This window comes from Oryctolagus cuniculus, chromosome 16 (genome assembly GCF_964237555.1).
Source record: "Oryctolagus cuniculus chromosome 16, mOryCun1.1, whole genome shotgun sequence".
NCBI classification, from domain to species: domain Eukaryota; kingdom Metazoa; phylum Chordata; class Mammalia; order Lagomorpha; family Leporidae; genus Oryctolagus; species Oryctolagus cuniculus.
The window spans coordinates 53,637,800-53,664,926 of record NC_091447.1 but is presented as its reverse complement, the minus strand read 5'-3'; the positions used below and the strand labels follow the sequence as shown (position 1 = coordinate 53,664,926).

Below are 27,127 nucleotides of genomic sequence, written 5' to 3'. Positions count from 1 at the left end.
CACACCCAACAGCACACCTACCGTATGTCTGGAGTTTTTCCATTAGGGTGTCTACATCAATGTGCAGCTGGACTTCTATAAACCTTCTTATAAATTTGTTTCTCAGGGCATTCTGAAGGAAAATAACAAATAATTATATTTTTCTCCTTATTGAATAAAACTTAGTACCATTACATGGAGAAAAGACACCAAGGAATCTATTTGAAAGGAGTTCTAAAACACCCCAATAAATAATGAGATGATGCAGTTAGAAGTTTACCTTAAAGACAAAAGCAGCAGTTATGAAAATTTAGGTTATAACTGAAATTACACTGAAGCAGAAAGCAGAATGAATTAATTCACTTGTGACTTCTGAGCACAATTTTCTGCGACGCTAACTGTGATCCTTCACTTTATACAGATCCTTTCCTTCCTTGACATGACCTCTGCCACCAGGGTCAGGTGTAGACGGGGGATCATTCTTGCTAAACCTCTGGAGAAGGGTCCCAGCACTGGCCACGCCCCTCAGGAAGCACCGCTCCTCTCCCACCTCGGTGCCTCTCACTTTGCAGCAGCTGTCAACGGCTTTACTGTGCAGAGGTCTCCAAAGCTGTTTTCTTCAACTTAATGAAATCTCACCCTTTTACATTTTGCAACAGGATGTGTGCCGCAGACACACAACAAGCAAAACAGGAAAAAGTGCCAATGCCTTGTGCGGCTCAACAGCAGGATCAGGACGTCAGGATTAATTCTGGAACCCCCTCTTCCTCAGAGACTGCTCTGCACACAGCCACCACGGAGCCTCAGGTCAGGAGAGGCCGGCTCACCTGCGCCTTCTCTCTCGAGCACTCTCGCGTCTAAGGATGAAACACTTGACCGTGACACCCTGGCGTTTGCTTTGTGGGGGAATCTGCTCGTCTCTCACCAGACCTTAGCTCTCTGCCAGTACAGGGTGCTTTAGGATGCACTGTGTCATCTGTCCCAGGAAACTCCCTCGGCTTTCACCACCAGGCAAGGCTGCTGCAGGCACGCAAAGGGGCTAACATTGCCATCTGGTGGCACAGTCGGGCCTTGCACACACGTGTCTACTGCTGTAAACCCAGACCACAGCTCTTACAGAACACGGCCCCAGTGCTGAGAAGTAAAGAACACAGGGCATGTCTTCCTGTGGAAGTAAAGACGCAGCAAACATAAGCTGTAAATATGACGGCAGTCCAGATGAAGCGTGCCCAGAAGGCGCTTCTGCAGACCAAGGGCCCGTCACGGTGACGAAGGGCACCGAGTGGCTTTCACTGATGACTTCATGACTTGTTACACGAGCAGGGCGGGCACCCCTCTGGGTCCCCTGGTGCTCAGCGAGTTCTGCACTGGGCACACCGTCACCTTATCAGAGCCTAAACCGGTCACCGTCTGGCCACACAAAGTCTGATCTCCGTATTGACAAGTTAGTAACCTGCGAGCAGGCAGAGCAAAGGCGACACCCACAATAACCAGCAAGGCACACAGCCATGGCCGCCTGAGAACAAGGGCCTCAGAGCCCAGCTCCAAGGAGCTCGGACTGCATCTCAGCTTTCCTGGAGGCCGGCCTCCTCCAGCTGCTCCAGGCCACTGTCCACCACAGCCAGCCCACTCCTCGGAGCTGCTGGGCTCTGTCTGGTAAGAGGCAACTCTGGCTGCATGAGCCCTCACAGCCTTGCCCAAGGTTCCTTCAGTCGCAGGCCCTACCATGGGGCGTCCCCCCAGCTCCCGCTCTCCCTCCTCCCTCAGGGTCAGCTGTGCATCACCACCTGACCACCTTGCCACCGGCCCTCCCAGGCTCCCTCTTCTGTTGCTCTCACAACTGCTTCTGTGAGAAAATTCTTGCCCATCTCACCCCCCTTGGCATCCTCATCTCACCAGACCCAAACCCCCCCAGTGGCCGTTCCTCTATGCCAAACCCAGCTCCAGGTGCCCGACACGACCGACTACTGCCACCTCGGGACTACTATCATCTCCTCGTTCCACAGGCAAGAAACCCAAGACACGGGGACACGTAGTGGCCAGTGCAAGACCACACAGCTGGTGGGAGAGGGCTGGGCCTCACACTGGACCCACTGGCTCCTGAGTCCAAGCTCTGAACCTCGTCTAGTGGATCCGAAGTCAGCCAGGCAAGAACGCAGATGCAGGCACAAAGTTCTCGTGCTACCAGGTTACAGGAGCTCAGAGCCACACAAAGCCAGGAGCTCCAGGTGACCTACCTGAAATAGTTTCACAGCCAACGATCGTCACACTCAGAAGAAATCAGAACACTCATTATATCAGTGTTTGTTCAACAACACGGAGTATTACAAACAGATCACGGACCTGGGCGACGTCGTCGTGTAGCAGGTGAAGTCACTCCTGCAACATCAGCATCCCATATGGGCGCTGGTTCATGTCTCGGCTGCTTCACTTCCAGTCCAGCTACCAGCTAATGGCCCGGATAAAGCAGAGGAAGATGGCCCAATGCTTGGACCCCTGCCACCCATGTAGGAGACCTGGATGAAGCTCCAGGTTCCTGGCTTCAGCCTGGCCTAGTGCTGGCCATTGTGGCCATCTGGAGAATGACCCAGAGTTGGAAGATCTGTCTCTCCCCTTCTCTAATTCTTTCAAATAAATAAATCTCTTAAAAAAAAGCAAAAGCAAAGCAAAGAATTGATCATGAAAATAGGCCCACAATTGAAAAGTACAGAAATCACCTAAACAGCATTGCTTCATTTAGAATTTAAAACATGGTGCAGGGTGGGGGTGGGGGGGAGTATACTGTGGCATAGCAGGTAAAGCTGCCACCTGCAGTGCCAGCTTGAGTCTCGGCTGTCCCACTTCCCATCCAGCTCTCTGCAATGGCCTGGGAAAGCAGTGGAAGGTGGCCCAAGTCCTTGAGCCCCTGCACCCACATGGGAGACCAGGAAGAAGCTCCTGGCTTTGGATCAGCCCAGCTTTGGCCACTGCGGCCAACTGGGGAGTGGACCAGTGGATCGAAGACTTCTCTCTCTCTCTCTCTCTCTCTCTCTCTCTGCCTTTCTGTAATTCTGACTTTTAAATAAATAAATCTTAAAAAAAATTTTAAAGCATGGGTAAATGGAGCCAGCACTGTGACATAGCAGGCTTAGCTTCCGCCTGCATTGCCCCATCGCATATGGCACCAGTTCATGTCCCAGCTGCTCCTCCTCCGATTCAGCTCTGCTGTGGCCTGGGAAAGCAGAGGAAGATGGCCCAAGTGTTTAAGGCCCTGCACACACGTGGGAGATCCAGAGGAGTCTCCTGCTGCAGATGAGCTCAGCTCCGGCCATTGCAGCCATTTGGGGAGTGAATCAGTGGATGGAAGACCTTTCTCTCTGTCTCTCCTTTTTTGTCTATGACTCTTTCATATAAAGAAGTAAAATCTTTAAAAAAAAAAAAAAAAAAAACTAATAGCCGGCGCCACGGCTCACTGGGCTAATACTCCACCTGTGGTGCTGGCACCCCAGGTTCTAGTCCCGGTTGGGGCGCCAGATTCTGTCCCAGTTGCTCCTCTTCCTCTGCGTTCTTGCCTGGCTGACTTCCAAGCTCTCTGCTGTGGCCAGGGAGTGCAGTGGAGGATGCCCAAGTGCTTGGGCCCTGCACCCACATGGGAGACCAGGAGAAGCACCTGGCTCCCAGCTTCGGATCAGCGCAGCGCACCAGCCACAGCGGCCACTGAGGGGTGAACCAATGGAAAAGGAAGACCTTTCTGTCTCTCTCTCTCACTGTCTAACTCTGCCTGTCAAAAAAAAAAAAAACTAATAAAAAATGAATAAATGTTAAACATTAACCATTCTCACAATAATGCCATTTTTAAAAAGATTTGAAAGTGAGAGAGAGAGAGAGAGATCTTCCATTTGCTGGTTCACTCCTCAAATGCCACAATGGCTAGAGCTGAGCCAATCTGAAGCCAACAGCCGGAAGCCTCCTCCAATTCTCCTACGTGGGTGCAGGGGTCCAAGTACCTGGGCCATCCTCTGCTGCTTTCCCAGGCACACCAGTACGGAGCTAGATTGGAAGTTGAACAGCTGGGACTAGAACCAGCACCCATATGTGAAGCCAACATCATAGGCAGTGGCTTAACCTGCCATACCACAGCACTGGCATCAATAATACCATCTTTCAGGAGTAAAACCCTGAAAATTCATGAGATGTTTTCACACTATCCCAATTTTATCAATTTTACTAGTCCACCATGAAAACCACGCCAGACTCAGGTGTGTGGACCCAGACACAGCCCAGCAGGTGGCTCCCCCCACCCTCTTGGCGAAGGCAGTCACCACTCACCTGCAGCTGGCTGAACACCTGGCCACTCCCACTTCCCTGGAAAAGGCTGGACATCTTCAGCACCGTTTCCAATAGACCCTTCAGCTTGTCCACAAAATGAAAGGTATAATTCGCCTGCAAAAAGAAGCATGTTTGGGTCAGCCTCTTACGCCGCCATATTAGGATCAGCCCCATCCATCACAGTGTGCCCACCCAAGCAAGGATCTCTCATTGCCACCGCAGGCTGGCTGACCCCTCACCCATCAGCGTGAAAGACCCTAGCACATCCTCCCTGTGATCTGGAGACCCTTCCCCTTGGCTCCTCCCATCCAGGACCTGCTCGTGTGCTCACCGCGGATCAGCTCACCATGTTGGGCTCAGGTTCAGTAGAGGGCAGAGCCCTAGCACATGCGATCAAATACAACAGTGGTCACCAACACCTCCTCAGAAATGTGTTTTCAACCAAGACCCATGTGTTTTGTTTTATGGAACCCAACACTAGCGAGGAGAGAGTAAAACTGGTGTCTTTATTCATCTACCGCTGCTGGCAGAGTACATTGGCATAAAACGTAGAAAATCATAAAAATATTCGGTCACATGCTATTTTCTCTCAAGATAAAAAGACTATATCCTGGGGATACAGTTTAAATGAAACACAAAGTTCTACCGTGGAGACGTCTATTGCAATGTTGTTCTGTTTCGTGCTGGGAATGGTCTCCGAGCTAAGGAGGTGGTGGAGGAGGGTTTCGGGGTCCAATCACATCTTTCCACAGTCACGGGAGACCCTCCTGGTGGCACAGGCGCTAACAGCAGCCAGCACAGCCGAGAGAGGAAAACCTTAAGCCCTCAACTTCCAACTCCAAAATAACATGGGTGGGGTTGCCACAGGCATGAAGACACATTAACATCCCAACGTCTGGGGAGCAGCCTCGGCATAGGATAAAGGCGCAGTAAATGCCAGCTGTGCAGGCCAAAAAAGCATGCAGACGTGCGGAAGGTGAGGGGCATTAACACGGCCGATCTAGAGGTCTATACAAGATTCTAAACCTGCAATAGAGACCATGCACATACATGTCTGTGCTTATATGTAAACCACAGGCCTATATACCCAGTTATTATAAGTTAAATTCCCCTAATTTATCTCATAAATACACTCCCTTTTCAAATGCCCAAGAAATGTTTACAATATGCTAGAGTACAACAAAACCTGAAAGTATATAAATTTAAAGATGTGTTATGAATTTATAAGTTTAACAGAAGTTTATGAAGACTTTTTTTTAAAAAAAATATATATTTATTTAAAGAATTACTGAGAGACAGCAGAGAAACAGAGAGAGAAGAGAGATCTTCCATCTGCTGGTTCACTCCCCAAATGGCTATAACGGCCAGGAATGGGCCAGGATCATCATGCAGGTCTCCCACGTGGGTGGCAGGGGCCCAACCACTTGGGCCATCCTCTGCTACCTTTCCCAGGCCATAGCTGCAGGGAGCTAGATAGGAAGTGGAACAGCTGAGACGAGAACCAGCACCCATAAGGGATGCTGGCATCACAGGCAGTGGTTTTACCCACTACACAAGTCCTGCTCCATGTAGACATTTTTGAAGTTAACAAATTGAAACCATAAAACTTTATCAAAAATATGAATAAACTTTAGGAATTTATTCAGGAAATGATTTTACAGAAAATAATATTAGCCATCATTCAATACAAGCTAATTCAGACTCAAAGCTGTTTTTATTGCATTAAAAAGTAAAGTTAATTAAATAAGAATTCATTGACTATATCAATAAACTACTAATGCAGAAAACCTAAGGAAAGCAATAGAATAAATAAATTTAGGGGCCAGTGCTGTGGCATAGCCATTAAAGCTGCCACCTGCAGTGCCGGCATCCCATATGGGTGCCAGTTCAAGTCCTGGTTGCTCCACTTCCTGTAGCTCCCTGCTATGGTCTGTGAAGCCAGTGGAAGATAGCCCCTGCACCCACATGGGAGACCCAGAAGAAGCTCCTGGCTTTGGATCGGCATGGCTCCAGCTGTTGCAGCCAAGTGTGGAGTGAACCAGCGGATAGAAGACCTCTCTCTCCCTTCCTCTCCCACCCTCTCCCTCCTCCTACCTCTTCCCCTCTCCCTCCCTTTCTCTGCCTCTCCTTCTCTCTGTGTGTAACTCTTTCAAATAAATAAATAAATCTTAAAAAAAATACAACTGATTTGGAGAAGAAATACATGAGCTATTTCTCTAAACAAATATGCAAATCTCTGAAAGTCTACTTTTAATTTATTTGATCTTCACTAAAATATTAGGATATATATATAAATATTTATCACTGAATAACTTAATTGTATAATATTAACTAATGTTCTTCACAAATAATTTAAAACATTAACACTTAAAATAATTTAATGCCGGCGCCGCGGCTCACAAGGCTAATCCTCCACCTAGCGGCGCCGGCACCCCGAGTTCTAGTCCCAGTCGGGGCGCCGGATTCTGTCCCGGTTGCCCCTCTTCCAGGCCAGCTCTCTGCTGTGGCCAGGGAGTGCAGTGGAGGATGGCCCAAGTGCTTGGGCCCTGCACCCCATGGAAGACCAGAAGAAGCACCTGGCTCCCTGCTTCGGATCAGCACAGTGCACCAGCCACAGCGCACCAACCGCAGCAGCCATTGGAGGGTGAACCAACAGCAAAGGAAGACCTTTCTCTCTTTCTCTCTCTCTCTCACTGTCCACTCTGCCTGTCAAAAAAATAAAATAAAATAATTTAACAACCTTAGAAAACTAAGTGACTAAATGTGAAAAAACCCTGAGGACAATTTTTAATGAAATAAATACTATCTCTGTTATCCTAGATGTTAAAGTCTCTGTGCAATGTACTTTTCAAAGAAAAAATTATCAGTCATCTGCAGCAGGTTTACACACACACACACACAATGATGCGGTCTGGAAATGGACGAACTCTGATAAAACAGGACTGAGAGCAGAAGCTTCAAGTGCTGCCGGCCTTGGGGAGAAGCCACTACTTGGGGGCAGAGTGTCCAGCTCCAGGTCTCAGGAAGCAGACAACCAGAGCCTGCAGCTTCCCACACACCCAGTGAGGCAGGGTCAAAGGGCAACAACATTATGCCAGAAGGACCTGGAGAAGGGCTTTTGCAGACAAAACACCGTTTCTCCCTGCTTCCACCCTGTTAAGTATCCCACTGCACCCTGGACACGACACAAGGGCCAGCAGAGAGAAGTAGGAGCAGGGAGGGGGAGGGAAAGTGGTCAGGGTCCCAGGGCAGGAGGGAGAACACAGCCAAACGGAGTCTACAACCTCCGCTCCATGGAGACCGACTCAGACGCTCATCTCCCAGCCACAACCCAGCAATCAAAGGCCGCCTACATGGGCTCACTCCTCCGCGGACAGAGCAGGAGCCCTGCTGACAGCAGCAGCCCACACCAACAAGGGATGGGACCCAAGCTGATAACAGGCGGACAGGAGGTGGCTCTCCTTCCCCCAGGGTGCACCAGCACAGGAGCTGCTACACGAGAAGCATCAGCCCAGACACGGAGTAGCTCACAGACAGCAGCAAGGAAGATTCTCCTGCACGTGGCCCTGCCTGGAGACACGACCTCCCCCACAGCGAGAGGGCCCCAACATGACAGAGGCCGGGCCTGCCATGTCCTCTCCTCCTCTGATGGCCCAAGGCGCCAGGACCACATCTGGAAGCTGAGCCTGGAGAAACCCTACCTGTTCCCTTTGAGGCAGGAGGAGCCCAGGCAGTACCAGGTAAACACAGCAACTATAGAGCTGTGACAACCAGCACATCGCTAGAGCCACAGCCCACAGAGTAGGCCAACACCTGCACGTGAAACCTAAGCAGGATAGTACCTGGCAAGCTGAAAGGTTTTAACATTGCGCTCGGAATCTTATAACACAACAGGCAAAATGCCAAGGGCACAAGCAGAACTCACCCATGATGCAAGAGCTAGAGGAAACGCAACCCAACTAAAAACATGCAATCGGTGCAAGCGTTGAAATCAATCAGATGTTGCAATGAACTGGACAGTAAAGCAACCACTATAAAAACTCATCAGTAGCTATTAGAATTTGCCTTGAAAATTAACTAGCAGAAAATATTAAGAAAAAGGTTTTTAGAAAAAAAATAAAATTATCATATAGAATTGACACACACAGTAACCAAAAGCACTCACTGATGGTCTCGGCAGAAGGGAGATGAGGGGGGACAGAGTCAGCGAACCTGGTCAATAGTTTACCCAATCTGAGCAAGAACAACAACTCGGATGACTTCACAAAGTGACCAGAGCCTCCGGGGCCTGCAGGACAACAATAAAAACTCAACATTGCTGTCAGCAGAGTCCCAGAAAGAGAGGAGACACAGGAGGGAACTGAAAGCATCAGAAGTAGTAATGACTGACATGCGTGGAATTCAAAATCCTACAGGCTCCAGCAGGGACACAAACTCCAGGGTGGAGGGAGAAAAGCTCACAGCAAGCCACACCGTAAGCTCTTGAGAACAGACGACGGGAACCCTGGCTGCTGCCGGGAGAAACTGCCTGGAAAGTCAGGACTGCGGACTGAGGTCAGCAGGTCCGGCCTCTGAGGCCACGGCAGTCGGTAGGAAGAGGCCGGGGCTCTCAGGCTGCGGGAAGCATGGCCCCTTGGGAATTCTGCGTCCAGGGTCAGCATCGTCAGGAGTGACGAGACGATAAAGACATTCTTAATGAGGGAGCACTACACAGAATGCAAGAATTTCTTCAAATGGCTAAGAAATGTGGGAAGGAATCTTGGAGCACTGGGAAAGAAGAGAACAGAAAGAACAGAAATGTGGGTAAATGCAGTGAAGTCTCCTGGTCCTCACAAGTTTTCTGCATCACAACTGAGGGGTGACACATAAGTTGTAACGCCGTCTGACGGCCCAGAGGCTCCCCAGCTCACAGTGTCGTCTTTGGTGTGACGGTGTGTCAACACACACGATGAATTTTGAATTTGGATCTTTCCCTGGGCTAGCAAGGAGAACTCTGGGCACCGGCACCGGCGTCCTGCCATCACAGGGAACCCGCTGACATGGCAGCATGCTGCGGGTGGCCCACAGGTTAGATGGGTTCACGGAATCTTCCACTTAGAATATGTCGGGCTTATCAGGATGTCACCCCGTCATAAGAGGGGCACCTGAGCATTTAAAAGTGGGGGAATTAAGGAGAACTAAGTGGAAGCAAGATTCTCACACTTGACTCTGGAGGTAAAATGTCAATACCAGCACGTACTCTAATAACCACAGCCACCACAACAAGTATCATGCAAAGAGTTGCATTCAAAAGCACTATTTTTAGGATGGGGATCCTAAAATCATTCTTTTCTTCATTATTTAATGAACAGAGAAAGTTCCCATCCTCTTGGCTCTCTCCTCAAATACCTTCCATGGCCAGGGATGGAAGAGGACCAAGTCATGAGCCAAGAACTCAGTACAAGCCCCCCACAGGCCTCCCACCTAGGTGGCAAGGACCCAACCACTTGAGTCATTGCTGCTGCCTCCCACGGTCTGCACAGCAGGAACCTGGAATCGGGAGCGGATCTGAGACTCACATCCCGGTACTCCAATGTGATATGAGGGCATCCTCACTTCTAGGTCAAACATCTACCTCCTAAAACCATCCTGTAGACTGAGAATCCTAAGAAATGGTCCAATAATCCACAGGAAGGAAAGAAAAGAAAAGCAAATCTAAGAGCCAGAAACTGGATAAACTCAGACATCCTCTAAGGTGTGAGTAAACAGACTGCGGTCCATACATGCCAGGGGAAGTGATTCACGGATGAGGAGACCAAGGGAATTCTGTGTCCAATTCTGTGTCTGAGTCCTGACCAAACCACTGGCCAGTGAGCCAGAGTCGCGTTAGCCCCCTGGGCTCCGAGTAGTTGACCCACAAAGAGGTTGACGAAGCGTTTGGTTGGTGGTGGGTTGGTTGCTCCTCTTCCTTCCTCTCTTGGGTGTTAACGTGAGGTATTAGAAGCGGCTTTGAAGACCAGAATGATGGAATCTCGCAGACATACAAAGTCTGTAAAAGAGCAACACCCATGCCCATCCCACCTCACCCTGTCCTCAGTGTTGAACACTGGCTCCCCACACTCCCCCTGCGCCCGTGTCTGATGGGTGCCCCTGCTCCTGAGGTAAAATCCACGTTTAAAACCAACAGTGCCAAGGAGGAAACTCAGGCCAAAATGAGTTGTAATCAACACAAGAAAACGTGTGCAACCCAGCGCACGCGGCAATTCTGAGAGACAGTGTGAAGCTCGGCTTGCTGGCAGCACGGGGGACTCACCTTTCGAATGACCTGGTGGACCCCGGGCGTGTTGGGTGTGTACAGGATTTTCCCGTGGAGTACGGGTTTCAGGAAGGACCACACCACGGCACCATTTGCAGACTGCAGGATTTCCTGATACAGCTTCCAGCAAAACGGAGCTGTCAACAATGAAAAGCGAAGTCTTCTGAGACACAGGATGCCGGGTTATTCGGCACCCACCATGCCCTACTTCTCAGGAGGTGCTCCGTTTTCATGACGCGATGCTGACGTGGGAAGGCAGGCAGGACTGTGCCCCGCTCCACTGCGCAGCAGCTCTGGGCTCACGTGACCCTCTCACTGCAATGACTTGAAAAAAGGGAGAGGTAACCCTTGGGTATCCAGACTAATTTGGCAATAGGGCACTGAGTGATGACAAAGACACTTGAAAATTTGAAAGAAACAATAAAAAATAAATCTGTCTTACGAAGATTATACCCATTTCAACGTCACTGAGACCAGAGCTTGGTTTTTCTCATGAAAGCAGTCTTGCAAGTTGCTACTGAGTTTTGACACACCTGTGCAGAATTAGCAAGCTTACTACTTTGGGTACATTCAATTATCCAACTCAAACACTGAAATTCCTCATGTTGGCTCTTATTATTGTTGCAATGATACTCAGCTTTAAGATTTATTTATTTGAAAGGTAGAGTTACACAGAGAGAAAGAGGCAAAGAAAGAGAGAGAAAGAGAGGTCTTCCATCTGATGGTTCATTCCCCAATTGGCCGCAACAGCCAGGGCTGCGCCGATCCGAAGCCAGTAGCCAGGAGCTTCCTCTGGGTCTCCCACACAGGTGCAGGGGCCCAAGGACTTGGGCCACCTTCTACTGCTTTCCCAGGCCATAGCAGAGAGCTAGATAGAAAGTGGAGCAGCCGGATCTTGAACCAGCGGCCATATGGGATGTCGGCGCTTCAGGCCAGGATGTTAACCCACTGCACCACAGTGCCGGCCCCAATACTCAGTTTCAATTAAGAGTTTATTCAGGGCCGGCGCTGTGGCATAGCAGATAAAGCTGCCACCTGCAGTGCCCGCATCCCATGAGGGTGCTGGTTCAAGTCCCGGCTGCTCCACTTCCGATCCAGCTCCCTGCTAATGCACATGGAAAAGCAGCAGAGGACGGCCCAAGTTCTTGGGCCTGTGCACCCACGTTGGAGACCTGGAGGAGGCTCCTGGCTCTGCATCCGCTCACCTTCAACCCTTCTGGCCATTTGGGGAGTAAGCCAGCAGATGGAAGACCTCATTCTCTCTCTCTCACTACCTCCTCCGTAACCCTGTCTTTTGAATAAATCTTTAAAAAAAAAAAAAAAGCTGACAAATATCTTATTGTAACTTTCTTTTACCCATGAAGAAAATATTTTCAATGGAAATTTCTTAGCTTTGACAACAGGATTCATAATATCCAAGATCTGTACAGTTGTGACCAATTTAACTTCATCTTCCCCAATTTTCTATATGAACAGGAAAAAAAAGCATTGAAAGTACACACATAGTTCAAAAAGTCCATGGAAATGAAACTAGAGAAGTCTAGGATGGGCATTTGACCTAGCAGCAGCAGTTAAACTGCCAGTGTCCCACACCAGAGTGCCCGAGTTCCAGTTCCAGCTCTGGCTCCCAATTCCAATTTCCCACCAGGGTAGGACTTAGGAGACAGTAGGTGATGGCCCAAGTGATTGGGTCCCTACCACCCACGTGGGAGACCTGGACTGCATTCCTGATTCCTGGCTGCAGCCCCAGCTCAGTCCTGGCCACGGTGGGCATTTGAGGAGTGAACCTGGGAATGCAGGGAATAGGTATTCATATTTCTTTCTCTCTCTAATTAACAAAGATAAGTTTATTTTGATGCAAAACAATATTGAAATCCAGGGCAGACGTTTCACCTAGCACAAGGTTCCACATTCCATGTCGAAGTCCCTAGCTCCAATTCCTGATTCATCCCATACTAATGCAGACCCTGGGGGAGAGGGGGACAGCTGTGAGGGCTTTAATGATTGGGATCCTGCCCCTCACAATGAGACCTGGATCGAGTTCCCGTCTCTCAGCTTCAGACACTGCACATTCTCTTTCTTTGTTGCTGCCTCTCAAATTTAAAAATTGAAACTCGTGCAGAGAACATTCTTCAGAATGTTTGTGGAAAATGTGTATTACGAGAACTATGCATGCTTTTCCAATTATTTTTGTACCAAAATAAACTTATCTCTTAATTCCATGTTTTCATGCACCTTCTGAAGTACCCTCATACAATAAAATAGAAATAATCCCCTAAAGTATAAAAGAATGATTACATAAAATATTAAAGCATTAATTATAGAGGTTGATATTTTAACTTACTCTTTAAATTGCAAGCTCAATATAGAAAGCAGTAATTTTTATTTCAGAAAAGACTTAATCATTATATGCATAAAAATATTTGTCTTTAATTTTTATTCATGTTTTTAATTATTTATTTCTTTGAAAGGCAGAGACAGTGATCTGCTATGCACTAGCTCACTTCCCAAATGTCTGCATAGCCAGGGCTGGGCCAGATTGAACCCAGTAGCCCAGAACTCAATCCGCGTCTCCTGCGTAAGTGGCACAACCCCAAGGTCTTGAGCCATTGCCTGTCGCCTTCGGGTGCACAGCAGCAGGAAGCTGGAGTTGGAAGCAGAGCCACGACTCAAACCCAGGCACTCCAGGATAGGAGGCAGGCGTCCCCAGTGGCATCTCAGCTACTGCACCACACGCCCGCCCCGGAAAAGAAAGTTGAATACCGGCCTTCCGACATCGTCCCCTCGTGACTTGTGTGTACCCAGGCGGGCTATTAAACATTCTCAGGGCAGCTGTCATGTCTCCCGGAAAATGAGGCTGCCGCTAGAGTCTAATGATCAGCATGACAGCCATTTGAAATAAACGCATGCAGACGGTCTGCAGTGAGAGCTGGATGAACCAGAGGATGTGTTATTGGATTAGATGAACAAACAGGAACTCTAGAGAGACTGCCAGAGGGAGGGGGAGAGGGGGAGAGGGGGAGAGGGGGAGAGGGGGAGAGGGGGAGAGGGGGAGAGGGGGAGAGGGGGAGAGGGGGAGAGGGGGAGAGGGAGAGGGAGAGGGAGAGGGAGGGAGAGGGAGAGAGGCCCTGCCCCCACTGGTTGGCCTGAAGTACAAAGGGGCTGCTCGGTGACACAGGTGAGAGCATGAACCTGCGCCACGGCACTGTCTTCCAAAGCCGGCAGCCAGGGAGAGGCCGCCTATCGTGAAAGCAAAGGGGAAGTCCTGTGGTGGCAGGTGTCAGCTCCTACACAGAATGTTTAGTATAAAGCGGGCCAGTTATCAACATACAAACGAGAGGGAGAGAGGGAGAGAGGGAGAAGGAGAGGGAGAGAGGGAGAAGGAGAGGGAGAGAGGGAGGGAGAGAGGGAGAGGGAGAGAGAGGGAGAGACGGAGAGAGGGAGAGAGAGAGACAGGGAGGGAGGGAGAGAGGGAGGGAGGGAATGAGAATGAATATGAGGGAAAGATACAGCAAAAAAGAGTCAAACTCTGATGACCGTGGTGTGCACCTCTGCCACACTCCCCGGATATCTGACAGGTGCCCCAGCTGTCCACCAGCAGCACACGCTGACCTCCAAGGTGGCTCGAGGACACTGCTCTCTGGCTTCTCATCCTACACCAGCTGGAGAGATTTCCACGCTCCTCCTGCTCCCAGCACCTCCAGTAGACATCACCTCCTCCAACATACACCATCCTCCCAGCACCTCCAGTAGACATCACCTCCTCCAACATACACCATCCTCCCAGCACCTCCAGTAGACATCACCTCCTCCAACATACACCATCCTCCCAGCACCTCCAGTAGACATCACCTCCTCCAACATACACCATCCTCCTCCTCCCGGCACTCCCAGAAGCGGTACTGCGATTCCACGTCATGCAGGAGACTGCCGTGGCTCAGACAGCACCACGGGAGCAAAAGCCTGCAGCCTGTTATCAACAGGGCTGACGTGTCTAAGCCGCAACCCTCACCAGCTCACCAGCCCTTCTCAGCACAAGGCCAGGAAACCACACATGGTCGGCTCTCATCTGTAGCTCAGGCTCACATGTGACAAATCTGCAGGAGGACACGTTCAAGTCCTCTGTGTTCAAGGATACAGCCAGTCTGCAAGCGCCAGGGTGGTGACCACTGTCTTTGTGCCTGGGCCCTGCCCCCTCTGGTTGGCCTGAAGTACAAAGGGGCTGCTCAGTGACACAGGTGAGAGCATGAACCTGCGCCACGGCACTGTCTTCCAAAGCCGGCAGCCAGGGAGCAGCTGCCTATCGTGAAAGCAAAGGGGAAGTCCTGTGCTGGCAGGTGTCGGCTCCTACACAGAATGTTTGGGATAAAGCGGGCCAGTTAGCAACATACAAACGAGCCTACAACTACTAACGACTGTTGTCTTACTTGAATCCTCAGGAATGTTGAATTTCTCCTTGTCATCCTCCAAGAGCTCATTAACTCTGGGCAAATTAATGAAGCTGTTAGAATCACTGAGAAAAGATGCTTGGTCCTTGCAAACCATCTTCACCACAGTCTGGAAAGAGCCGAAGACTGACTCTCCGGCCAGGCCACTTCTTGGAACCTAGGGATGTAAGAAGGCACTTGCTACTACACCATGCTTTAAAGCAGTTCCCTGGCACACTCCTGAAAGGGTGTTCCTTTCTTCAATTGAATGTACAAAATGCTCAACAAGTCAGAGCTCAGAAGCCCTGGTCTGGTCTCGTCTGCCCTTCGGGCACCATTCAGATCGCTACAATGATTTTTCTGTGGCTAATACGCTAGAGGAAAAGCAAATTCATGCACATGCCCACATGCATGTGTTCATACATGTACACCCACGCACATACAGGAAGACACATGCTTACAACACATGTGTACACATATGCATGACACCTGTGCTTATACGTGTGCACAGCACATGTGTAGACACATGTGTATGCATACAAGTGCATATGTGTGCAGACTTACACATATGCACCTATATGCACTCATAGAAACAATCTATACACAACATATATGCACACATTTACACTCACACCAGCAAATCCTTGATGTTTATCCAGTAATAAATTATTAATCCATAAAACAGCACTAACTCAGACGAGCTCACAGGCTTAACTTGTGTTCCTGCCACCAAATCACTCTGGTATCAGAGCTGTCCAGATGACCCCTCGGCTGATGGGCACACCGGCCTCCTGCCGCCTCAGCAGCTCTGGGGGTGTGTGTCAGCTCCTGGTGCTACACTCCCATCGCCAGTGACCCTGGACTCCTCCTCCTCCTCCGCCAGACAAGGAGAATTCAAGCAAAAACGAATATCAAGCTGCCAACCTATTTCAAGTTTGTGTTTGCATTCGCCTCAAATGATCTGTAATTTGTAAGCCAATTATTTATATGTAAATAAATGTTTTTAAGGTTCTTGAAAGCAATTTGCTCTCCGAGTTAGGTTAAGCAGGCCCTTGAAGTCTCATCTGTGCGCATAATTGTGCTGGTGATTTCCGCTCCGCAGGCCATGCCTGGCCCGTCCCACCTCCACACTGGCACAATGTGCAGCCACACACACTTCGCAGTGTTCTATCAGTTGTCAGGGAGACGTGAAGCCTACGCTGCACCACCCAGGGGCCTCCAGAGACAGAAAAAGGCATTCCAAGTGCCTACATTTTGTTGTCTAATACGAACTTTAGACATTCAAAGAGAAATAACAGACACAAGGAACAAATACAAGAAAATAAAAAAGGGAGCAAAATCAAAACTTTCCCGGGGCAAGGATCAACCACGCACCTGCAGAAAGCCAGAGGTGTCCAGCAAGGCGTCAATTTCCAGGGTGTGAAGAAACGCAGGAAGGTGTCGGAGGACGTACTGGGCTCTGCCGAGCAAGGAGCTGAGGCTGGACACGACATCCGACAGGGAGTGGAGCAAGCCCCTGGCTTCGGGTGGTATCAGAGTCTTACGGGACAGAAACACAACGTCAGATACTCAACACCTGTACTCTCACAAGCACCCTTGGAGAGGGAAAACCTGGTGATTGGTTGGATTCTCTGACTTCAGAGCTATCTTTGCTGTCCTCTACAGGAGAAAAAAAAAAATAACCCCTTCATTAGTGGAGCCATAGCTCAGTGTTTCGGAGCACATTAAATTGCACCAATATGTGCAAATGCAAACCAAGACCATGTATGACCTACCGTTAGCAGTTAGCAGTCAAATCATTTTGGAAACATTTCTTACATCTCTCAGGTGACCAAGGTGGAAATTTAAGAGGTTCAGAACAAACCGTACCCACACAGGACGCAATTTACATTGATCGGCGGCTTTGCAATATTCATAACATGCACGCGTCATTCCAGTCCGGCCGGAGCCTGCGGATGCACAGTGCAGAGCCTGCTTCACGCACAAGGAATCCAAGGCTTGGAGAACTCACAGCTTTCCCGGAGTCTCCAGTTACAGGGCTCAGGCCTGCAGACTTAGAGCCCATCAAGTCCTGCTGCGCGGTCACCACCCGCCACACCAGGCATTTGACTCACAAGTACTGCTTGCATTTTGTGAATTCTGCGGCGTGAATTCCACAGAGCCGGGGATTTTGCCAGCACTGATCTGCAGCTGCCGGGACAGGAGAGCATCTGGCAGTACTGCTGGCACAGTACTCGCTGGATAACAGATAAGTCCACCAATGCCACATCCTTCCATGGGGTTGGGAAGACGAACGAGTCCCACTCCTGCGTGTGTCATCTGCACACTGAATGTCCAGTTTTCTGCCTGGGGCAGAGGATCTGACTGCCGCTGTTCTCACTTTCGCACACTGGCCGCTGGCTCCCGGCCTCTGGGGCTCCGAGACCACAGCTTCATCCTCCACAGACGCGCTCTGCTGATAGGACTCCATCCCTCAGGACCAAGGCACGAGTCAGCAGAAGCGGCCTGGCTTGGTCAGTTCTTCCACTCACCTAATTATAGCTGCTCTCTAGAACCGGCAGACGCTGCCCCCCGACGTGTGGTGGAGTGACAGGGAGTTAGGCACAGCACCGGCACACCCAGTGGAATCTCTCAAGTGGCTGCAGGTACCCCCACGGCCAAGCGGAACAGAAGGTGTGCGGCTGTGGTAGCTGAAGTTGCACTCAGACGGATGCACGGCGCCTGCCCTCCCATCTGAGCAGCCTCGGGCACTAGTCCCCTTCCGCTGGGCGCGCCCTGGGCAGACCTGATCAACAGCACCTGTGCCATCAATACTGGCATCGCTTTCACTCTGTCAGGGAGACGGAACCCAGCCCCCAACCTCAATCCCCCAGATGGGTCTTGGCAGAAACGATGGCCTCGTCAAAGTGACGACGGGAGCCTCGGAAACACCAGTCTCAGATGGGAGGCTGTTGTGCAGGTAGCAGAGTGGCCGCTGAAACACTGGCCCGCTAGTGGAGCCCTGTCCACTTCCCAGAAGGCATGGTGTACCTTGGGAGAGGGGTCTGTAACGGGCAAACAGGGAACTGAGCCGCCCAGCAAGCTGGCCACGAGAAACAATTCCACGAAGGTAGAGCGGAGCTTGCAAATGACGGGGACATTCGGGAACTGTCCATCCTCCTCTGAGCATTAATGCTGCTTACTCTGAAAATTACTTGGGCTTGGAATGAGCGTGTGTGTTCCAACGTTTACCCCCTGGATTCTCAGTGACAGAAGGCGGCGGAGGACAGCGGGAAGGGCAGTTCCCCCTCTCCTGATCCCAAGACCTCTCTCTCCTATACTCAGGGGACCCACGGCTGCCCGCAGCCCTGATGAGCCCAGATGTTGTGAAGCCACAGGTCCCTGAGCGGGAAACGGCTGAAGCAGGAGCAAGACCAATGCCTCAGGGTAAGAGCGAGGGATCGGGAAACACCAGCCATGATTTGGCCAGTGAAGGCCAGAGAGGAGCTTCTGGAAGGAGCAGCCCGAGGCCAAGGCTGGGAACCGGGCTGCCCATGTAGGGCCGGGGTCTGCACACGTTGGATCCGGGCTCGCCCTCGCACCAATCACCGCCCACATTCAGCTTTTCCCAACCCGTGTTGCCACCATTAGCTTCCTCTCCCTCCCTCCGGGTCAGGGCAGCAAAGGAGCTGGCACACAGGGTGGGGCTTTCTCTGCTGTCCACCCTTCCCCCTCCCACAGGGCAGGCTAGCTGGATACATCACTCCAACGGCCAGAAGCCATGGGGCCAGGATGTGAATGGGGGAGAAGGCCATGGCCTCAGTGGGGTGGGGCAGCACCCAACTCGGCAGTCTGGGGGCATGCCAGGCCCGCCCCAGCTTCCCCAAACACTACAGGAAGTAGTGTGCTAGGTCCCTAAAGAGAAGGGATGCACACCAAGCAGTTTTCCTCGTGATTCCCTAAATAATATGACGCCACAACGCACATAGCACTGGCATTGTGTGGGGGGGTGTAAGTAGCCCAGAGATGACTTAAGCTGTGTGGGGGGATGTGCACAGGCCCTGTGCAGCTGCTGCACCATCTTGCACAAGGGCCTTGAGCACCCATGGCTTCTGGGACCTGAGGGGGTCCTTCCCCAGGCCCTGGCAGCTACCAGGGCACAACCACACAGACCCCAGCGGCCAGGTCTCCTTACTTGGTAAACGAAGCTCCGCAGGTTCAGGTTCCGACCCATGGACACAAGCAGAGGGTACACCCGGGACCCGGGCAGGCCACAGAGCTCCTCCGTCACAAACCGAGACGTCTCGTCCTCGGGAAGCGTCAGCAGGAGGCGCAGGATTTCCTGATCACACCTTCCAGACAGAGCCGCGGTGAGGGCGCTCCAGAGAACCTGAGCCAGAGCGCAGGGTGGCCAGTGAGCACACCTGCCGGCACAGGCGCTGCCGGGAGGGCCCGAGCCCACTTCCCAGCCCCTGCTCGGCTCCCCACCTCCGGAAGGGCACTGCTTGGGAGAGTGTGCCCTAGTCTCCAACATCTCAGAAAGGTTAGGGTTAGTGTGTGAATATGCACTCGCGCGCTCGCTCTTGCTCTCTCTCACACACACACACACACACACACACACACACCTTAAGGAACTGACTCTTGCAGTTGCAGGGGTGACGAGCCCAAAGCCTGTGGGTGGGCCAGCAGGCCGGGGACCGAGGGAGGGGCTGCCGCTGAGTCAGGTGCAAGGCAGAATTCCCTCTCCCTTGGGCGACCTCCGTGTTTCTCTTCATGCTCCAGCTGATGGGACAAGGCCCACCCACTCTAAGCACAACGTGCTTTGCTCCACACCTGCCAACGTCAGCATTAACCTCACTCAGAACCACCTTCACAGGGACATTTAAAATAATGCCTGGCCAAGTACCCGAGAACGTGGGTCAGACCAGCGCACACAGAGTCGCTCCCGAGAAACGGCTGGGATGCAATCGCTATGAGCCGAGGTGCGAGTGTTGCAGACAAACCTGGTCACACCGGCTGAGCAGGAAGTCCCGGCTGTCACCCGGGGCTCGCAGGGCACACACCTCGCCAGGTTTTCCTTTACGCCTCCATTTCCAGACCCGCGCTCTGCAGCGAGCAGGAGGTCCCGCGGGAACGCCTGGAGGTGGGGTCCAGGCACTCACCCTCGGCTTCCTCAGAGAGGCCCCTGTGTTCGGCCCCATGAGGCAGACCCTGGAGGACACGTCCCTCGCAAAGGGGTGTTGTTCAAACAGTTCACGGGAGGTGCCAGGGCTTTCCGCGGGCATTGCCCAGCGCCGCCCAGTCCAGGCCTCTCCATGCCTGCCCGCAGAGCCCTGGCCTCCCTGGTCACCCAGCGCCTAGCTCTGGGCTCCCCATGCCTCAGAATCTGGTCCTGCTGTGAGCGTTGTTAAACAGCTCAGCACGACAGCCCCAGGGGCAAGTGTGCTGCCCTCTGTGGCGCTTCAGATTCTACCATTTACCTTCCGAAGACCTGACTGTGTCCCCTTCTGCTGTCGCTAGAGCAGAGTGGGTGGGGAGTGGGGTGGGGGCAGGAGGAATGAAGAACAAACGGAGACGACACTGAAGCACTTGGGCGCACACACCAACAGCGACTCCTTTCCAAAACAGCACAGGCAGCCGTTGCTGGGCTCTGCCAGCAAATCCTACGAGTGACCCAAAACACAGACGCCCAGCCCCGGAGGCCTTTCCAGGGTGTGGGTCTGGGAAGTTGTCATGGGATGAGGGACCTGGGGCAGGGGTCACCCTTCCCAAGAGCCTGGCACACGCACTCGGCCACTCCAATAGTTATCGGGGTGCTGGGCTGGTATCGATCCGGGTATTGATCTGGGTGTTTTCTGGGTACTGAGCTGCGTGTTCATCTGGGTAATGGTCAAGATGATAATCTAGGCATCTGAGTATTGATGGGCGTTTATCCGGGTACCTATCCGGGTATCGACCTGGGTGTTTACCTGGGTATCAGTCAAGATGATAATCTAGGCATCTGAGTATTGATGGGCGTTTATCTGGGTACCTATCCGGGTACCGACCTGGGTGTATACCTGGGTACTGGTCAAGATGATAATCTAGGCATCTGAGTATTGGTGGGCGTTTATCTGGGCACCTATCCAGGTATCGACCTGGGTGTTTACCTGGGTACTGGTCAAGATGATAATCTAGGCATCTGAGTATTGATGGGCGTTTATCCGGGTACCTATCCAGGTATCGACCTGGGTGTTTACCTGGGTATCAGTCAAGATGATAATCTAGGCATCTGAGTATTGATGGGCGTTTATCTGGGTATCAACCTGGGTGTTTACCTGGGTATCAGTCAAGATGATAATCTAGGCATCTGAGTATTGATGGGCATTTATCTGGGTATCGACCTGGGTGTTTATCTGGGTATCAGTCAAGATGATAATCTAGGCATCTGAGTATTGATGGGCATTTATCTGGGTATCGACCTGGGTGTTTATCTGGGTATCAGTCAAGATGATAATCTAGGCATCTGAGTATTGATGGGCGTTTATCCGGGTACCTATCCAGGTACCGACCTGGGTGTTTACCTGGGTATCAGTCAAGATGATAATCTAGGCATCTGAGTATTGATGGGCGTTTATCTGGGTACCTATCTGGGTATCGACCTGGGCGTTTTCTGAGTGATCTGGACGCTCATCTGGGTGCTGGTCGAGGCATTTGTCCGGGCACCTATCTGGGTATTGACCAGGGCGTTTATCTGGGTACCCGAGAACTGGTCTGGTTTAAAAATGAGAACGACCTGCAGGAAGTCGCTTGCCTCTTCAGCAGTGGCTCATTTCCTGAACTTCAGTGTCGCCAGCGTGAGGGGCAGCGGCACAGCCGCGAGGGGACACGGGGAGGGCGGCTCTGGCAGCCCAGCACCTGGCAGTGACCTACGGGCAGGTGGTGAGGACAGAGCCTGCGCCTGTCAGAGGGACAGAGGTGGCCCCAGAGGGTGGGAGGGGCGGCTGGGGCAGACGCTGTGAGCCGAGCCGGGCTTCGCGGCCAGGAGCGGAGGGCTGACTCCAGCCGGGTCCCCAGGGCCATGGGAGGAGCTTGGTCCCCAGGGTGGCACTGGTGGGGGAGGGGTGGAGCCTGGCGGCCAGGCGGCTCTCTGCGACCTCTAGGGTAGCCATCACAGGGGTTGTTATGAACAGGGCAAGCCTGGCCTTTCCTCCTGCTCTTCCAACAAAGCTGCCTCCACTAAGGCCCTTCGCCAGTGCCTGCGCCGGGACATCTGGACTGCCAGCCTCTAAAACCGGGAGCAAGAGAGACCCCTCCTCATGAAAGGGGACCGCCTGGGGATAAACGGCCACAGCAGCCACTCTGGCTCTTCCTGTGTGACCTCCCGAGAGTCACCGACAGCCTGTGATCCCGCCTGTGTCCATCCGGTAGGGGTGAAGTGAAGATCCAAGACCACACGGGGTGTTAGAATTCAATGGCACACAAAGCTCCGGACACAGGGGACAGCGTGCAGGAGCGCTCAGCTCCTACCAGGAGGCCGTCAGCAATGAGCTGCAAAGACAGATTTGACTCACAGGGTAGTTCTAGAAGTGAGAGGTGGATGGATCCAATGGTTGAGAAACACGACTCTGTGTGTGTGTGTGTGTGTGTGTGTGTGTGTGTCGGGGGGCGGGGGTGTGTGGATAAAGCGAATGAATCCCTTCTTTACTCCCAAAGAGACTGAGGAGACCCCTGCTTGTTTCCATAAGGGTAGAACTGGGTGGGGCAGAAGCAGCCACAGGCCTTGGCCCCACCTTGCCATGCCCTGCAGGTGGCTCCTGGCTCAGCACCACAGGCCCCGCCCCCACCTTGCTGTGCCCTGCAGGTGGCTCCTGGCTCAGCACCACAGGCCCCGCCCCCACCTTGCCGTGCCCTGCAGGTGGCTCCTGGCTCAGCACCACAGGCCCCGCCCCCACCTTGCCGTGCCCTGCAGGTGGCTCCTGGCTCAGCACCACAGGCCCTGCCCTGAGGTCAGCACGTGGCTGGCTGCACCTCTCCACAGCGCTGCTGTCTGGCCACCTCTGCACCCAGCCTTCCACCCCTGTTCCCAGCTCCCACTCTCCATCATCTACAGCTTCCACAAAGTCATGGAGAAAATGAAAGCCACCTCAGCTTCATTTTTTAAACCAATTTTGGAAATCAACGACAAATAACAATCCTGGCAGAATCCAGGTCGTGGATTTGTCAATGGAACCAACCTAAGACGAGGCAGGAAACTTGACCAGATGTACCACCGTCATTTCTTCTAGAGAAATAAAGCCACGGATAAGGATAACTTTGTATTGGAAGAAGCCCCCCAGGAGAGACCAGAACTCTCTGGGCAGCCCCTCCCCTTCCTAGAGGAGGAAGGAGAAGCCACAGAGGGAGGGAAGAAGGCAGGCAGGGAGAAGAAGAATTTTGGTTCAGCCCACTGAACAGTGTTCCCTGTGGCCAGCAGCAGCGTGCACTGTCTTACAGGATAAACCTGCAAACTGACCCCGAAACCACGGCAGAGAATCCCAAGGAGAAAGACAAGGAGGAGTCCAGCAAATGTGCTGCCAACTTCACCGTCTAGAAAATGCCAGGGTCTGGGGCCGGCGCTATGGCAGCAGGTAAAGCTGCCACCTGCAGTGCCGGCATCCCATATGGGCGCCAGTTTGAGTCCCAGCTGCTCCACTTCCAACCCAGCTCTCTGCCGTGGCCTGGGAAAGCAGTGGAAGGTGGCCCAAGTGCTTGGGCCCCTGCATCTGCGTAGGAGACTCGGAAGAAGCTCCTGGCTCCTGGTCAGAACAGCTCTGGCAACCATCTAGGGAGTGAAACAGAAGATGGACGACCCCTCTCTCTCTCCCTCTGCCTCTCTGTAATGCTGTCTTTCAAATAAATAAATAAACACACACACACACACACACACACACACACACACACACACACACACACCAGGGCCCAAAGAGCCAGCCCCACCCCAGCGCAAGCCCTGCTGGATCTGTAGGTAAATGCGGCTCCATGAACACACTGTGTTCAAATTGCATCATTATAAATTCCAATAGCAAAGTTGCAGCGCTTAAAAATAGCCCTTCCGATTACCTAACCGCCGGCGATTTAGGTGACCCCAGTGACTCACGCTGCCAAAGGCGCAGTGACGACACACAAAGTGGAAACTGCACAAAGCACTGCAACAAAAGCCTCTCCCTGGACATCCTCGGAATTGAGGCCTCGGAACACAGCCCTCGGGGCGCAGGGCGGCAGCGACACCCGGAGGCGGCTTGCTGACCAGCCAGCTCCCACCGGGAATAGCGGGGCCCAAACAGACGGCTCACAGGCCTTTGCATCTGAAAGGGACCGGGCCGGCAGCCTCTCAGGTTGACTCCATCCCCATTCCCTTTCCCATTACAGACTCCCGCAAAAAAAAAAAAAAAAAAAAGAAATTATCAATTCCCAACTTGACTCTCACTGGGATTAAACATGACAATAGGTCTGATCTGATTTCATCATCATTTAAAAAAAATCATCTATTATTTTTCACTTTATGTTTCTGTGTGGGAGCAAACTGTTGAAATCCTTACTTAAGGTATACTAAGCTGATCTGTATATTAAGATAATCGAAAATGAATCTTGATGTGAATGGAAGGGGAGAGGGAGTGGGAAAGGGGAGGGTTGTGGGTGGGAGGGACGGTATGGGGGGGGGGAAGCCATTGTAACCCATGAGTCGTACTTTGGAAATTTATATTCATTAAATAAAAGATAAAAACTAAAGATTCCAAACCAAAGCCGTGACTGTCCCTTTATAGGACAGCACACGAGGTTTGTGGGAAAAATCTCACCACTTCTCCCTGCCCCCCCACCTCCTCAGTATTTCTGTGCACACTGGTGTTTGACAAGCTGAACCTGGTATTTTTGCCATGAGAAATAGGTGCTGTGTATTTTACCATAAGTAACTTGGTGATGCTGTCATTCGGACTCCCAGCTTTCGGTCCAGTTTTTCCTTGATCTAATCAATCTGTCTCTGAAGCTTGTGCTCATCCCCAGTTAAGCAGAATTGACATGAAATGAAACGTGTCTTCATTGTCAACTGAGATGTTCACTTGTGAGTTAGCCTCACACTTACCGCTTCTAGAAGGTTCCACAAACAAGAAGAGAAAGCCCCAGTTGGAAAGCTGAAAGGGTGTCTCAGAATAGCACCTGCTGGGGCCAGCGCTGTGGCTCAGCGGGTTAAAACCTTGGCCTGAACGCTGGCATCCCATGTGGGCGCCGGTTCTAGTCCTGGCTGCTCCTCTTCCCATCCAGCTCTCTGCTAGGGCCTGGGAGAGCAGTAGAAGATGGCCCAAGTCCTTGGACCCCTGCACCCACGTGGGAGACCCAGAAGAAGCTCCTGGCTTCAGTTCGGCGCAGCTCTGGCTTTTGCAGCCATCTGGGGAGTGAACAAGCAGATGGAAGACCTCTCTGTCTCTGCCTCTCTCTGTAACTCTTTCAAAACAAATAAAATAAATCTTAAAAAAAGAATAGCACCTGCTAGGACTCCAGAGGCACCTGACCCAACTGTGCAGTTCCCTGCTCCCCTCCTCCAAGGGGGGGCCATGACCCAAAACCACCCAGCGTGAGCTGCCCACGCTTTGACTTGTTGCAGCCACTGTGGACATTTTCATCACTTTGTCCGTGGCCTTAGGCAGTGCTTCTCACCCATCTTGGAGAGGACACAGCCTCTCGTCACACAGCTGCTTTTACAAGGAGCCGCCATGGAGCACACGGTTGCACAGTTCTTCCCCACACAGGGGAAATCACAGCTGATTTCAACGAGTATTTGGCTGGGCTTGCTTTTGGAAATATTTTGAGAACGCTACAACACCTACTGAACCCTGCAATGCCATGCTGTGGGGTTATGAGTCACTGGAGTCAACATCACCAACGTTAGCCTTTTTAGCCCCAAATAAAGAGAACATCATACAATTAAAGGCCCCACATCTTTGATGTGATGCAATGACATCCTTCTGTTCTGTGCCTGTTCTCTCGTTTCCTTCCTGCCTCCTGTCACATCACTGGCGCAGGAACCCCTGCCGTCACCCAGGGAGGGGAAGGAGGAAGAGGAGCAGGGGCTACAGGAACACCACGGGCTTCCGGCCGAAGGCTGCTCGGGCAGGCGCGGTGCACAGGCAGCAGCACTGTACCTCGGAGCGGGACACGTTGGCTTCCAAGATGCTGTGGATGGCTTCGTTGGAGATGTGGACAGAAGACCGAAGCTCTTCAGTTAACTCGGTGATGTTGTTCATCAAATCTTTGATTTTCACACCTGCAAAATGAAGCAAGAAAACTCCGACAAGTGTTTAGATTACAGCCGACTGTGAAAACAGAGTCTGAGGTTACAACCCGGCAAAGGCAGTTTCCTTCACAACAATCAGTTCACCGTCAACACTGAATAAGGTAACGTTCGCCCTCGAGAAGTGACTGAGATAACTTACACTGCAGCCAAACCAAACCCCAGGGACATGGGGCTTTCTGGCCCTGACCTGTGTGCTTGAAGACTTACTTTCAAAAGCACTTTTCCTTAGGGCACTATGCCCTAGTGCCACAGGAAAGCCCTCTATACACCAATCTCTACTCACCTTCCAAGAGAGCCACGTACGTGCTTGCCAGAACTCCAGTCCTGGTCTATTGCTGCTACAGGAAGCTTCATGAGTGGTGTAGACTGAACAAGCAAGGACTCAGGGACCCACACATGTCAGCCGCATGTCAAGGAGTCAGGGACCCACGCATGTAACCACCATGTCCAGGAATCAGAGACCCACACACATCAGCCACCATGTCCAGGAATCAGGGACCCACGCATGTCAGTCACCATGTCCAGGAATCAGAGACCCACGCATGTCAGTCACCATGTCCAGGACACAGGGACCTACACATGTCAACCCCATGTCCAGGAGTCAGGGACCCACACATGTCAACCACCATGTCCAGGAATCAGGGACCCACACATGTCAGTCACCATGTCCAGGAATCAGAGACCCACACACATCAGCCACCATGTCCAGGAGTCAGGGACCCACACATGTCAGCCACCATGTCCAGGACACAGGGACCCACACATGTCAGCCACCATGTCCAGGAATCAGGGACCCACGCATGTCAGCCATCTTGCCCAGGAATCAGA

The 27,127-nt window shown here is 51.9% G+C and overlaps 1 protein-coding gene across 1 annotated transcript in view; it reads right to left on the bottom strand.

Moving 5' to 3' along the window:
- LOC103345127 (ATP-binding cassette sub-family A member 13) overlaps window positions 1-27,127 on the bottom strand; it is a 347,717-nt gene that overhangs the window by 257,282 nt on the left and 63,308 nt on the right. The window contains exons 15-21 of the mRNA XM_070059456.1: window positions 26,148-26,269; window positions 19,184-19,378; window positions 16,384-16,548; window positions 15,010-15,187; window positions 10,580-10,719; window positions 4,288-4,401; window positions 22-112 (exon numbers count right to left, since the gene is read on the bottom strand). Of these exons, the coding sequence (XP_069915557.1) occupies window positions 22-112; window positions 4,288-4,401; window positions 10,580-10,719; window positions 15,010-15,187; window positions 16,384-16,548; window positions 19,184-19,378; window positions 26,148-26,269 (1,005 nt within the window). The remainder of the gene's footprint in view (window positions 1-21; window positions 113-4,287; window positions 4,402-10,579; window positions 10,720-15,009; window positions 15,188-16,383; window positions 16,549-19,183; window positions 19,379-26,147; window positions 26,270-27,127) is intronic.